The 14,584-nt window shown below is 44.1% G+C and overlaps 1 protein-coding gene across 3 annotated transcripts in view; it reads left to right on the top strand.

Annotated features, from left to right (window-relative positions):
• EDC3 (enhancer of mRNA decapping 3) overlaps window positions 1-14,584 on the top strand; it is a 59,166-nt gene that overhangs the window by 25,314 nt on the left and 19,268 nt on the right. For all 3 annotated transcript variants that reach the window (XM_075897430.2, XM_075897429.2, XM_075897432.2), the window contains one exon: window positions 10,642-10,977. In XM_075897430.2, the coding sequence (XP_075753545.1) occupies window positions 10,642-10,977 (336 nt within the window). The remainder of the gene's footprint in view (window positions 1-10,641; window positions 10,978-14,584) is intronic.

Below are 14,584 nucleotides of genomic sequence, written 5' to 3'. Positions count from 1 at the left end.
CGAGAAGCTTCAGAATTGTCATTCATGCTTAAATTTGACACTTTATGTATGGGTTTAAACAAAGACTTTAATTATCTCACCCATTACAAAGATAGCTTCCCCAATTATCACCCCTAATGTCATTACCTCACAGAAGCTTACCTTCCCCCCTCACCTCCACTCGTGTTCTAAAATTTGATTTGTCAATTTCACATGCGTTCACTTTTTTTTGATTGTATCACTTTGGTATATATGGTTGTGCTGATTTTTCTTCCACATATTGATCTGAGGAAGTGGGTCTGGCCCACGAAAGCTCATCACCTAATAAACCATCTTGTTAGTCTTTAAAGTGTTGGATAGTTCTGTCTTTTGTTTCAGGTACACCAGACTAACACGGCTGCATCTCTATCACTATTCTTCTGGTATACTGAGAGCATGAATGGGCTGGAAGGGGAGAAGTCATGTGTGTGGTGAGTGAGAGAATTGCAGGCAAGCGAATGAGCTGAACTGAAAACCCTGGAGACACAGAACAGGTACAGCAAAGGCAACAGCTGTGATACACAGACATCAGTTAGGAATTGTCTGGCAATAGTGATGTGCATTAGATTCAAGCTGGTGCCCTAGAGTTGAACCGGTCTGCATCCTGTTAGTCATCTTAATCTACCATTTCCCTAACCGCATTTTTACTTGTATTTTATACTCTCCGGCTTCGTCTAGACTGGCATGATTTTCCGCAAATGCTTTTAACAGAAAAGTTTTTCTGTTAAAAGCATTTGCTGAAAAGAGCGTCTAGATTGGCACGGACGCTTTTGCGCAAAAGCACTTTTTTTGTGCAAGAAAGCCCCGATCACCATTTTCACCATCGGGGCTTTTTTGCGCAAAATAGTTTTTAGCTGTCTACACTGGCCCTCTTGCGCAAATACATTTGCGCAAGAGGGCTTTTTCCCGAACGGGTGCAGCATAGTATTTGCGGAAGAACATTGACAATCTTACATTAGATCATCAGTGTTCTTGCGCAAATTCAGGTGGCCAGTGTAGACAGCTGGCAAGTTTTTCCGCAAAAGCAATTGCTTTTGTGGAAAAACTTGCCAGTCTAGACACAGCCTCGTTTTCTTGATCTTCCCCCATTCTGCGTTTTATTACCTCTTGCCTTGTCTAGATCATAAGCCATCCACAGACAAGGCTCTGAATGACTCTGGAGGTCCTATAAGGACACAACTGCGATATGCTTTGGTGACCATGAATTATGCAAGTTTTGTTGTGGTTGTAATGGAGTCCTTACACAAGAGCTAACTGTGGCAGTCAGCAGGGTGTCAGAGGGGCTGACCATCAGTGCGGATTAAAAGGCTGCCCTCCACAATTGTGGGTTTAGTTTTGATGGGGCATGGCTTTGGCTCCCATTCAGTATGTCTACTGGAGAGTACGGGGGAGCTTTCTGACCATTGTTCTCTCTCTTTCGCTAATGCAGTTTTCTAATCTGTCACCATTTACACTTCAGCTGGCTCTGTTCCCTGCAACCACCACTTGGCGGTAGATGCTGCTATGTCCATCTCTTGTTTTTTAGGGCAGTTGAAGCGTAGAATGCCATTATTTTCAGAAGAGTCTGGCAATGAGTCCAAAACACTCATTTGGTAACAGGAGCACATTGGATCCTACCTGGCACTGATGTGAAAAGCAGACTTCTTTTGACATGTCAGTGTAGGCTCTGTGGTCTGTCAAGCTGCAGGAGTGCAGAGGGAATCCTTTGCTTAGTTCGGAGATCTTTAAATGCTTTCCTGGAACCTCTCTGCATTGTTAGGGCAGGCAGAGATCTGAAGTGAAGTGTAACTGAAACCTTTCCCTCTCCCACAAAGCTGACAGAGGAGGGATCACATGAGGATCACCAGTTATGATCCCTCCCTCTGGGACATCTGGCTCGGGCCACTGTCGGCAGACAGGATACTGGGCTGGATGGACCTTTGATCTGACCCAGTGTGGCCGTTCTTAGGTTCTTAAAGCTATGCAGGCTGCTAAGGGGCTTCACATGAGCATTCTGTGTGTTGTAGTTCCAGCTGTTGCAGTGGTTTTTGCTTGAATTCTTCATTTATTCCTCTCTCCTAATCTTTTGCATTTGCAGGTTGTGATGTAGTGGGGATTTTGTCCACTCTTAGTGGTAGTCCTGTGTTCACTCTGTTGTTGCATTCACAGTTTGCTTTGTTGTGCTTTGTAATTCCTGTTGTTCTGAAGTAACTCTGTGTGCGTGTCTCAGTTTCCCTGGGCACTGCAGCACTATCTGGATGAGGAGAGGGAGGATGGGCACGACTCACTGTGGAAGTCAGTCTCTCTCATCCTGAGGACCAGGTGACAGCAAATAACACCTTGGGCCTGGAAGCAGGATGAAGCAGGAGGTGGGGCTGCCTGCGGGATGTGAGCAATGGCTGAGAATGGGAGTTAGGTTTTCTGCTGGCTTATGGAGAAAGGAGCTTAGCTGGCCTGGGGGGCCAGGGCAGGGGTCCAAAGCTCGGGCTCTGGGCCCCCCTTTCCCCAAGATGGATTGTACTGAATGCCCTTTGGTTCCTGTAACAAGAAGTCTGAGCTACTCTGTGTCCCTGTGAACCAATGAACCTTCTGCTTTACTTGCTGGCTGAAAGTCCCATGTGACTGCGGATGGAGGTGCAGGTCCAGTGACTCCCACACACTCAGTGACACACGTCATCTGCCAACTTTTGTTTAATCCCTTGCCAGTGTGGAAAATGTATTCACCCCCTCTGGGTGGCTTCTTTCATGGAGAAAAATCTTCTGATTCATCTCATTTTCATCTCCTGATTGCAATAAGATGGCAGCTTGAAAGGACACTCTCAACTTGAAAATTATACTCATGTCTGAAAATGAACTACAAGTTGAACCTCTCTGGTCCTGCAACATCCGTGGCCTGGCATGATTTTAGTTGGTTGGATGGCCACACCCATGATAAGTGGAAAGTTTCCCACAGTCCCATACAGCATGTTTACAGCCACCAGGCCTGGCTCTCAGTTTTCTGTGCTGTTATTTTGCTCTAATTTATCTCTGTCTTCTAAGAACCCAGTAAGCAGTGGAAGTGTTGGTAATGCTGCTAGACAATATTGATCTCCCCTGGTTTGGCAAATTCTCTGGTTCAGCACTAGTCAGGTAACAAGGGTGCCAGATGAGAGAGGTTCAGCTTGTACTTACTCTAGTTAAAAATAACTTTGGATAGCTCTACTGGAAAGAAGTTAGAGAACAGTCTCTTTTTAGTTGGTTTACTTTGTACATGTAACACGGTATAAACAGTGTCACTGTCTCTGGCTAGTAGCATAGAAGAATTGTGTATAGATCAGGCCTTAAATTTTGCAGGCGTTGCCATATAAGCAGTTATGTTATGTAATTAATCCTTTCCTTCTGATGTAGCATAACAATTTTTATTTGCCCAGAGTGAAGAGATCTTTTTTGACAAGTCGTTAAACAACTATTCGTCTCAATAAGGACAGGCAAGTAGGTTTTGTGCTTTGGCTAGTAAACTTGTGGCAAGTTTCCATAGCTGTGAGGCAGTGGAAGGCTTGAAATCTTTGTGTGCATGTGTGTGTGTGAGAAATGTGACAAGTACTCTGATTTCATGAAAAGTCTTTTTAACACAGTCACTTGTTCAGAATAGCTTTTATAATACAAACATAAATACTTTGTTTAACCCAACACCCTCCCCCCTCCCTGAGTCTTTGACAGTAAAATTTTCTTGTTTCATCTCCACTTTTTGGATTTTTTAAAAGGCACCCTATAATGGAAAAAATCTGCACCTTTTTTGCTTGTTTGACTAATGAAAAATATACAAGGGCTTCGGGTTGCTTCTTCTTTTTTAAATATTAGAAGCACCAGGCTTTCCTGTGTTTGCTGGAGAAGTAGTGGGTTCGTGGTATCATATATTGGAAGCTGAACAGCTGTGGAGAAGAACCGTTTAGTCAGAAGACTTAAAACTATTTTGTATAACTCACATCTGGCGCATACTTAAAAGGCAAGTTTCATAAGAACATAACATAAGAATGGCCGTACTGGGTCAGACCAAAGGTCCATCTAGCCCAGTATCCTGTCTGCCAACAGTGGCCAGCACCAGGTGCCCCAGAGAGGGTGGACCGAAGACAATGATCAAGCGATTTGTCCCCTGCCGTCCCTCTCCAGCCTCTGACAGACAGAGGCCAAGGACACCATTTTATCCCCTGGCTAATAGCCTTTTATGGACCTAACCTCCATGAAATTATCTAGCTTCTCTTTAAACTCTATTATAGTCCTAGCCTTCACAGCCTCCTCTGGCAAGGAGTTCGACAGGTTGACTACACGCTGTGTGAAGAAGAACTTTCTTTTATTAGTTTTAAACCTGCTCCCCATTAATTTCATTTGGTGTCCTCTAGTTCTTCTATTTAGGGAACTAATAAATAACTTTTCTTTATCTGCCCTCTCCACACCACTCATGATTCTATATACCTCTATCATATCCCCCCTCAGTCTCCTCTTTTCTAAACTGAAAAGTCCCAGTCACTTTAACCTCTCCTCATATGGGACCCGTTCCAAACCCCTAATCATTTTAGTTGCCCTTTTCTGAACCCTTTCCAAGGCCAAAATATCTTTTTTGAGGTGAGGAGACCACATCTGTACACAGTATTCAAGATGTGGGCATACCATAGTTTTATACAGGGGCAGTAAGATATTCTGGGTCTTATTTTCTATCCCTTTCCTAATAATTCCTAGCATCCTATTTGCCTTTTTGACCGCCGCTGCACACTGTGTGGAAGTTTTCAGAGAACTGTCCACGATAACTCCAAGATCCCTTTCCTGATTTGTCGTTGCCAAATTAGCCCCCATCATACTGTACGTATAGTTGGGGTTATTTTTCCCAATGTGCATTACTTTACACTTATCCACATTAAATTTCATTTGCCATTTTGTTGCCCCAATCTACTTGGAGTCCCTCACAGTCTGCTTCTGTCTTGACTATCCTAAACAGTTTGGTATCATCTGCAAACTTTACCACCTCACTGCTTACCCCTTTCTCCAGATCATTTACGAATAAGTTGAAAAGGATTGGTCCCAGGACTGACCCTTGGGGTACACCACTAATTACCCCTCTCCAATCTGAAAATTTACCATTTATTCCTACCCTTTGTTTCCTGTCTTTTAACCAGTTCTCAATCCAAGAAAGGACCTTCCCTCTTATCCCATGGCCATGTAATTTACACAAGAGCCTTTGGTGAGGGACCTTGTCAAAGGCTTTCTGAAAATCCAAGTATACTATATCTACTGGATCTCCCTTGTCCGCGTGTTTGTTAACCCCTTCAAAGAACTCTAACAGATTAGTAAGACAGGATTTCCCTTTACAGAAACCATGTTGACTTTTGTTGAACAAATTCTGTTCTTCTACATGCTTTACAATTTTATTCTTTACTATTGTTTCGACTAATTTGCCCGGTACTGAAGTTAGACTTACCAGTCTGTAATTGCCAGGATCGCCTCGAGAGCCCTTTTTAAATATTGGTGTCACGTTGGCTACCTTCCAGTCATTAGGTACGGAAGCCGATTTAAAGGATAGGTTACAAACCACAGATAATAGCTCAGCAATTTCCCATTTGAGTTCTTTTAGAACCCTTGGATGAATGCCATCCGGTCCCGGAGATTTGTTAACATTAAGTTTTTCTATTTGTTCCAAAACCTCCTCTAATGACACTTCAATCCGGGACAGTTCCTCAGATTCATCACCCACAAAGGACAGTGCAGGTTTAGGAATCTCCCCAATGTCCTCAGCCATGAAAACTGAAGCAAAGAAATCATTTAGTTTCTCCACAATGGCTTTATCGTCCTTGATTGCTCCTTTTATAGCTCGATCATCTAGGGGACCCACAGGTTTTTTAGCAGGCTTCCTGCTTCTAATGTACTTAAAAAACATTTTGTTATTTCTTTTTGAGTTTTTGGCTAGCTGTTCCTCAAAATCTTTTTTTGCTTTTCTTATTCATTTTTACACTTGATTTGACAGTGTTTATGTTCTTTTCTATTTATCTCACTAGGATTGGACTTCCACTTCTTAAAAGATACCTTTTTGTCCCTCACTGCTTCTTTTACATGGTGGTTAAGCCACGGTGACTCTCTTTTAGGTCTCTTGCTATGCTTTTTAATTTGGGGTATACATTTAGGTTGGGCCTCTATTATGGTGTCTTTAAAAAGTTTCCATGCAGCTTTCAGGGATTTGGCTCTAGTCACGGTGCCTTTTAATTTCTGTTTAACTAACCTCCTCATTTTTGTGTAATTCCCCTTTTTGAAATTAAATGCCAGGGTGCTGGACTGCTGAGGTGTTCTTCCCACCACAGGAATGTTGAATGTTATTATATTATGGTCACTATTCCCAAGCGGTCCTGTAACGGTTATATCCTGGACCTGATCCTGCACTCCACTCAGGACTAAATTGAGAATTGCCTCTCCCCTTGTGGGTTCCTGCACCAGCTGCTCCAAGAAGCAGTCATTTAAGCCATTGAGAAATTTTATCTCTGCTTCTCTTCCTGAGGTGACATGTAACCAGTCAATATGGGGGTAATTAAAATCCCCCATTGTTATAGAGTTCTTTATTTTGGTAGCCTCTCTAATCTCCCTTAGCATTTCAATGTCAGTATCGCTGTCCTGGTCAGGTGGTCGATAATATATCCCTACTGCTAATTTCTTCTTATTGGAGCATGGAATTACTATCCATAGTGATTCTATTGAACATGTTGATTCACTTAATATTTTTATTTCATTTGATTCTACATTATCTTTCACATACAGTGCCACTCCGCCATCCACCCGGCCTGCTCTATCCTTTCTATATATTTTATATTCCGGTATGATTGTGTCCCACAGATTTTCCTCATTCCACCAGGTTTCAGTGATGCCTATTATGTCAATCTCCTCATTTAGTACGAGGTACTCTAGTTCTCCCATCTTATTAGTCAGACTCCTAGCATTTGTGTAGAAGCACTTTAAAAATTTGCCACTGCTTATTTGTCTGCCCTTCCCTGATGCATTGGATTCCTTTGTATGTGGTTGTTTGTCTGCTCTGGCCCATGGTTTGTCCTCTCCCCTCCTCTCTTTCTGACTACAGCGTCATGAGTAAACCTCCCTTTCAGTGGAGGTTGTCTATAGTCTTCCAACAAAGACGAGGAACATACAGACTTCTAAAATAAAAAGCAAGCGAGAGAGGACCCTGTAGCAGGGTGTGTGCCTGTTTATATAAGCAAAGGGTAAAACCCAATGATTTCTACCACTTCCCGCTTACAGATTACCTTTAAATGCAGAATAAGTCAGATTTGTTATTCAGTGAGTTCTGTTTGCAATCTTTGGCAGTTTTCTTTGGAAAACAAAGTCACAGGCTCAGCTGGCTGGCCCCTGTCTCAGTAGAACTTTGTCTGTTACGCCTGTTGCCAGGAAGGGAAAGGGGATAGTTTGCTTTATGGCCTCCTACTTTCCTGGTATGGAGGCTGGGATTAGCCATCCGAGCTTAAACCTTTAAACTGGTTGAGGTACTTATCTATGGCAGGATCTGCATTAACTTTGCCCATTGTGTTTGTGGGTTCTGTTCCTTGGCTAGGTTGGCTAAAAATGGCTTGATGGTCTTAGCTGCTTCTGAGTAAATATAGCAGTGGACAACTATGGTGAATTAATGCAAATGCAGAATTCACCTAAAATTTCAAAGTCTTCTTATGCTAAACAGGAATCTGTTCTTTCTAAAGGGAGTGCTAGTGCGGTGGTAGGGAAGAGGGATTTCTGTGATGGGTGTAGGGGATCCAGTGTACAGCATGCACTTTAAGAGAATTCAAACTTTCCGCAGATTGACTTTGTCAGGTAGAGATTGACAAAGATTTTGATCCTAGGTGACTAATTTGTCTCTTAAGATACGTCTAGACTACATCCTTCTTTCGACAGAGGGATGTAAATTAGGCACTTCGAAATTGCAGATGAAGCCGGGATTTGAATTTCCTGTGCTTCATTTGCATAATTGCGTCATGGCGCTCTTTCGAAAAAGCACTATTTCAAAATTGAAACTGCAGTTTAGACACGTTTCTTTTGAAAATAGAAGCCTTTTTCAATCAATCCTGGAGGCTTACTATTTTGATTTCGAAATAACGCTTTTTCAAAAGAGCGCCATGACACGATTATGCAAATGAAGCACAGGAAATTCAAATCCTGTCTTCATTTGCAATTTCTAAGTGCCTAATTTACATCCCTCTGTTGAAAGAGGGATGTAGTCTAGACGTACCCTTAGACAGAAAGAACTTGTCTAGACACACACATCTGAGGACATGTACTTTTGCAACAGCTCTTGAAAATTCTGCCAGTTCTATTAAAGCGTATTGCCTCTGTAAGAGAATCATAGTTATTCAGAGCTTCTCTCATATTCCCCGCTAGTTGTGCATAGTAATTGAGGTGCAGTTGGGTAATAGCCAACTTTTTAATGGGGTTTTCAAGTGTTAATATAATGCATATCTTTATAGTGACCCAAAGGCTACACCAACAGTTTACAGGCTACAGTGATGGTTGTTCATAAAGGACCACCGAATTTTGGAAAGCAGAACCAGCCTCAGCAACGGTGTGCTGCATAACAATATGCAAGGATGAAAACAGGTTGGCGGAAAAATCAGGACTAAGACCCCTTCTCTCAAAATGCCTCAGGATCCTTTGTGTCAACACAGACCAGACTGGAGTTCCTGGTTTGGGTGGTTGTTGTAAGTCTTACCGGAAAGCTCCCTTGCACTCACGTTATGTCAGGATTTTAATGTTGTGGGTGGGGAACGTTAAGACTAATCTCTGAAGGGATTTTAAATTCATATGCAGCAGAACTATAAATTTCATGACTCAATGGAAGAAAATAGTTGTGAGTGGCAGTTTTTAGAGAGCTTTTCACGGAGCCTACAGTCTGAGGGATGGACTTCACCCACAAAGACTAGCAAGTACAAGCCCTGTCAACATTAATTACGGCACTGTGGTGTGCTTGTTTTGATGGCGTGCAATAGTTCTGTCTTCTGGTGAGCTACTATTTCCAAATGTCACAGGAGGTGAATTTTTCTTCATGCCAAAGCTCATAGTCTTGTTCAGCCTTGTTAGTGTGGCTGTAGTGCTACTTGTGAATGGGAAGAGATTCCCAAAGCAGGTCAGACTCTAGAGGGGAACATGATACTGGAGTAAGCTACCACTAGCTTCCTCAAATGAACAGGTGACTCTATGAGAAAGCTGGGTATGATCCGAGTTTGGCACTTCCCTGTGAAGAAAGTGCTGCCGTCCAGATTGACCTCTGTAACACCTTGGCACTGGTGATTTCAGCATGTCTTTGGCAACTTGGAAATCCCTTGTCCCTATCAATTGATTATTTTGGTTTTTGTTTCTGTAAGGCTATAGCGTACATCAAAGGGGCAGTAGCTGTGGCTAATATTATGATTGTTGAGCATGGGCAAAAAGTCCGAGGGGTAGTTGTGTTAGTCTGTAACTTTAAAGTAAGGATGTTAAAATGTGAATAATCAGCTAATCAAGTAGTTGATGGAATTTCTATCAATTAGTCGATCGGAGTGGAGGGGAGCGGGGGCTCACTACTTCTGCTGTGGCTCTGCAGTTTAAATGTAGTAGGAACTGGGCTGCTTGCTTATCTCCGCTCGTGCTGTCCCTGGGAGCTAATCCTGCTGCGACTCTGCCTTTAAATGTAGTAAGAGCCACCTGGCTTACTACATTTAAGATGCAGAGGCACAGCGTCTGGGGCCGGGCACAAGCCGGGAATCAGCTAATTCCCAGCCTATGACCACTCCCTTGCTGCACCTCTGTCTCCCCCACGGAGACTGTGCTGGAGGGATCTGGCTTTGATGCTGATTCCTCCCTCTTCCCCCCCGCCCTTGCTAGAGGCAGCAAGCGGGCAGGGTGGAAGCGACTAGTTGCTTACATCCCTACTTTAAAGCACTGGTAGTTTGCTTTAAAGCAAAGATATTCATGTCCCAAATCGTTTGCAATAAATATCAATGAATAAATGTCAGGCCATTGATAGTGGCTTAGTGCAAACCTCTTTTCAGGCCTGGAACTCTAGCTGCAAATCAGTCGGGTAACAGTCTAGGAGTGCAGTAGAAATTTTGACATGGAGGGTCACTGCACTTTCTCTTGCTGGAAACTGTGATAAAAGTTGTGACTTTTCCCACCCATCAGCAGCTTACTGATCCTTCTTGACCCTTAGCATTTCCACTGGATCTTGCTAACTCTCCAGCTGAGCCATGTGGAGCCAGAAACCTTTGATTAGACTGGAGATGAACACCCAAATTCCCCATATTGGCGGCTGCAGTGCTTTCAGAGAGGCCTCTAGTTGCCAGCACAGGGAGTTCTGAGGCATTTTTGTGATGGGAAGTCTTGGTGCTGCCCAGTGTTGTGAATGGGAGCCTCTGCCTAGTCCCTAGTGGAGTTTTGCCTACTGCTCAGCTTCCCACTGTAAAGAGGGAGCAGCTGGTCGGCGCGATTTGGAGGTGCCCTGACAGTGCCGCCTGCCTGCACCCCCTGACAGTACGCACAACTGCTAATCATTCGGTATCTTGAGCACCCAACTTAGATAATCTTACAGAAGGAGGCATCTAAATGGATGTGTGTGCCAGGTTTCAACCTGCCTCTTTCATTTTTTTTTTTTAGGGTCATCCAGTAGCCGCCACCCGAACCAGGTGACTCCAAAGAAGAGTGGCCTGAAGAACGGGCAGATGAAGAGTAAAGACGATGAGTGTTTTGGAGATGACATTGAGGAAATCCCAGACACGGATTTTGATTTTGAAGGGAACTTGGCGCTGTTTGATAAGGCCGCAGTATTTGAAGAGATTGACACTTACGAGAGGAGGGGTGGCACTCGCTCTAGAGGGACCCCCAACGAGAGGCCAGCTCGCTACCGGCACGACGAAAACATCCTGGAATCGGAGCCCATCGTCTACAGAAGGATCGTCGTACCCCAAAATACCAACAAGGAGTTCTGCACTGGTATGCTGGTCCTTTGACCTGTCAGAGTGCTTATTCCATGGTTCCTCCAGGAGGTAACTGGGTAGCGCAGTCTGAGCATCATGTACAGAGGCTTGGATCCATGCACTTCCCCATAGTCTTTACAATATGGCCCTCTTTATCTGCCATGGTTCAGCCATCAAAAGCATTAAGGGGATAAGCTTACAGTAGGGAACAAGCCAAGGTCTGGTTCCATGTAGTTGTTAGGCACGATCAGACTAGGTTCATGTGACTTGTGACAATTGGAGCCAAGGCTTGGCTGTCAGTATCATGGAGATCCTATGTGGACTCAGCCCTGTCTCCTGAGAGCGGTTGTCTCTGCATTCAGAGACACTTAGGCGCTCCTGGTGTCTTGCTTGTGATACGAGCAGTACAGTTCATGATCGCCTGATGTTCTGCCCGCATTTTAATAGCATCTTCCAGTAAAACTGCTAACATGCTTTAGTGTTTAAAGGGATACCATCAATGTGAAATCTCATCACTTTTAAATGATGAGTTGGAAGTAGTCTCAGGACCTTTGTGTGTTCCTGAACGTCCATGCCCAGCTGTTGTGCTTTTTACAGTTACTCTTTCTAACTACTTTTGCCTGTTATATGAAAGAGTCAAACGGGAAACTGTGGGTAGTGCTGGAAGTGCACAAAATTCATTCTGATAACTAGGGAGGCACATTCCTTCCCCCTACCCTGTTCCTTTTAAAGCAATCTTAGGTGTTACAAGGATGTAAAACTTCATTTTTAAGCTGTGACTGGTCCTTTAACGTGAAGTGTTGATCATGTAACATCCTGTTGACAAATATTAATTCTTTAAGGTGTCTCTAGCAGTGCATCTCAAGGCTACCTGCAATGTTCCTACACTTTCCAGTCCTGAGAAGAGGTTAAGAGCGCTGTTTAGTGCAAAGCATAATATAAGTGTAACCCACACACCTTCTGGCTGTGATTGCTCTGCTCCCTCTGGTGGCACTGAGACCACTTAGACAGAATAATGAGTCTGCTCTACAGCCTTAGCGAATAGCCAGCTGGCTTTAAGCCCAATGCCGGAGAGGTTTATACAGTAAGCTCCAGCGGTCCCAGGTTTGGTTCTGCCTGCAGCAGAGTTCTGCTGCTGGTGTTCATAAGCAGTCATTGTGCAAGCTTTCCCCACCTCTGCAATTCCAGTCCCAGTACCTTCCTAGCAGACAGCAAGCTGTCAAACTGAGGTGTTAGTGCTCTGTGGGTCAGTGAGTTGTATTGGCTGTGGTCGTGGAATCTAAATAGAGAAAATGCTTGTGTTAGGCTGTCCAGTCCACCTTCCTCAGGCAAGTGGAGGATTGTTCCCTCTTGCTCAAAACACTAGTGAATGTTCAGTCTAGTTCTAAATGCTGTAAATAATGATGTTTCCTCTACGACCTTTAGAAACCAGTTCCTCAGACTGAGATTTCACTGTTGGGCTTTCACGTCTTTTCCCGTAGTTATATCCCTCTTTAATTCTGCTAAATAGTTTTTCTCTTTTAGCATGTACACATTCCAAAAATGTTCACACCCTTAATTGATGCTTACCTAAATGACCCATAGTTATAAATTTTTTTTTTTTGGTCATGTGGTTCCCAGAACTGAACACGGCATTCAGAGCCAACTATGCTGTTACTTTTTCGGTTGCTTGCCCCCCTCAATCTGAGTATGCCTAAGAATATTAGGAGCAGGCCTCCTGCTTGCGTGTAAATGAGTCAGTTGGAGATGGAGTGATTACATTCAATAGCAGTGTAGGTGGGAGGTATCCTAAATCACTTCTTGCTGCTCGGAATGAGCTTGTGAAACCTTCTCTCTGTGTGCCCAATATAAACAAGTGGAGGATGGAGAGAATGTTCTCTCTGCTTGACCAAACTGCTGACACATCAGCTGGCCCTCACTGCTAGCATGAAACCTGTTAATCACAGAACCCAGTTTCAATCAACAAACATGTTTAAAAAAAAAAAAAAGCCTCAAATGAATGTGCTGGCCCTCAGCCAAAAAATTGGATCAGAGTTTATTTTGGAGCTGTAACTTAATGTGTAAGTTATGTAGGGAGCATGAACAAGAGACACATAATCTAAAGCCTGACTTTGAAACTGACAAAGGTTGGATCAACAGTTATTCTAACATCCAGAACTCCTGTTCACAGTAGGTCATTGTTTCCTGTTGTGTGGTTTATTTCCTTCCTCATTTCTACTAAGAGATGTACAAACAAGACTTGTATTTATATTTGTTTTGGTGCCATCTTTTAATTCAGTTAATGAGGTACGTTTCCCAGCTGTATTTTCATAACTAATACCCTACGATAGGAGAGGGCAATCATTTTTGCAGCGGAGCCACTTCCCAAATTTTGGTACGTGCTTGTGGAAGGGCTGGGGCTACAAAGAAAGAGTGTGAGTGTGTGAGACAGTCTTTGTGACGCAGATTGTGTGTGGCGCAGAGACTGGGGGAGTGTGTGTGTGTGTGTGTGTGTGTGTGTGGCACCGAGTCCGTGTGGCATGGACTAGGTGTGTGAGATGGTGACACACAGTGCATGTGCTGGCTAAGTTTCTGAGAGAAGCCGCTTTGTCTCTAAGGGAAATCTGTCCTGCTCTGTCATCTCATCCCTCCCCCTCCTGTTCTGCACTTCTCTGAGTCACATGCTTCAGATAGGAGCTGCTCTGCTGTGTGTCTCATTCTGCAGAGCTGAGGTATGGGGCAGGGGAACAGCCTGACATCAGCTCTCCCCTCCTCCCACCTGCACAGCTAGCAGGAGGCTCCTAGAAGCAGCTCGGCAACAGGACGCAGCAAGGTGTGAGGAGGGGCAGCTGAACACGCTGCACTGGCTGTAATTAAACACCTCTGCTAATCAGCTGAGTGGGCCGGAGAGAAATGCTTGGAGGCCCACAGGCTGAGTTTGCCCACCCTAGCCCTAGGAAGTGGGGGATAGAAGGGAACAAAGCCAGAATATGGAAATGAAACCATCTTCTCAACTTGACACTCTCCTTCTTCCGAACTTTTTTTGGCTCCTAAAGTTCTCGGTATACTAGTGATAGCTGAAAAGGGGTCAGAGCCGTGAACTAGATACTCTTCTTGTTGCTACATGTGGGGCAGGAGAGAGGATAAGTGAGTCCTGCCTGTATAGTTTCCAAAACGTCTTAGATTATAAAGTGCTTTTCATCCTAAACTTTAAGGCTGCTTCTATACTCGCTGATGGATTGACGCTTCCGAGGTTGATCTTCTGGCATTCAGTTTAGCAGGCCTAGTAAGAATTCACTACATGGAATGCTGAGGGCACCCCTGTCAGCGCCGGTACTTGTATTCACGAGGAGTAAGAGAAGTTGATAGAACGTTTCTCCCGCCAACCTCCCACTGTGCGCATGGTGCCAAAGCTTGAATCCAGATACTTCAACTCCAGCTGTGCAAGTAATATACTTGGAGCTGCGTATCTTAATTCAAACTTACCCCGTAGTGTAGACCTGGCCTAAGGATCTTCCATCTGGAATTTGGTTGCAACAAAAGCTGTCCTTATACCTCTGTTTCTTAAACTGTGCTCCATGGCACACTGGCAGTCGGAGGTGTGCTGCGGAGAACAACAGAGTTCCAACTGGCCGCCCATAAAA

The sequence above is a fragment of the Pelodiscus sinensis genome, chromosome 14 (assembly GCF_052426305.1).
Source record: "Pelodiscus sinensis isolate ZL-2025 chromosome 14, ASM5242630v1, whole genome shotgun sequence".
Lineage (NCBI taxonomy): Eukaryota > Metazoa > Chordata > Testudines > Trionychidae > Pelodiscus > Pelodiscus sinensis.
This window is presented reverse-complemented; position numbering and strand designations above follow the sequence as displayed.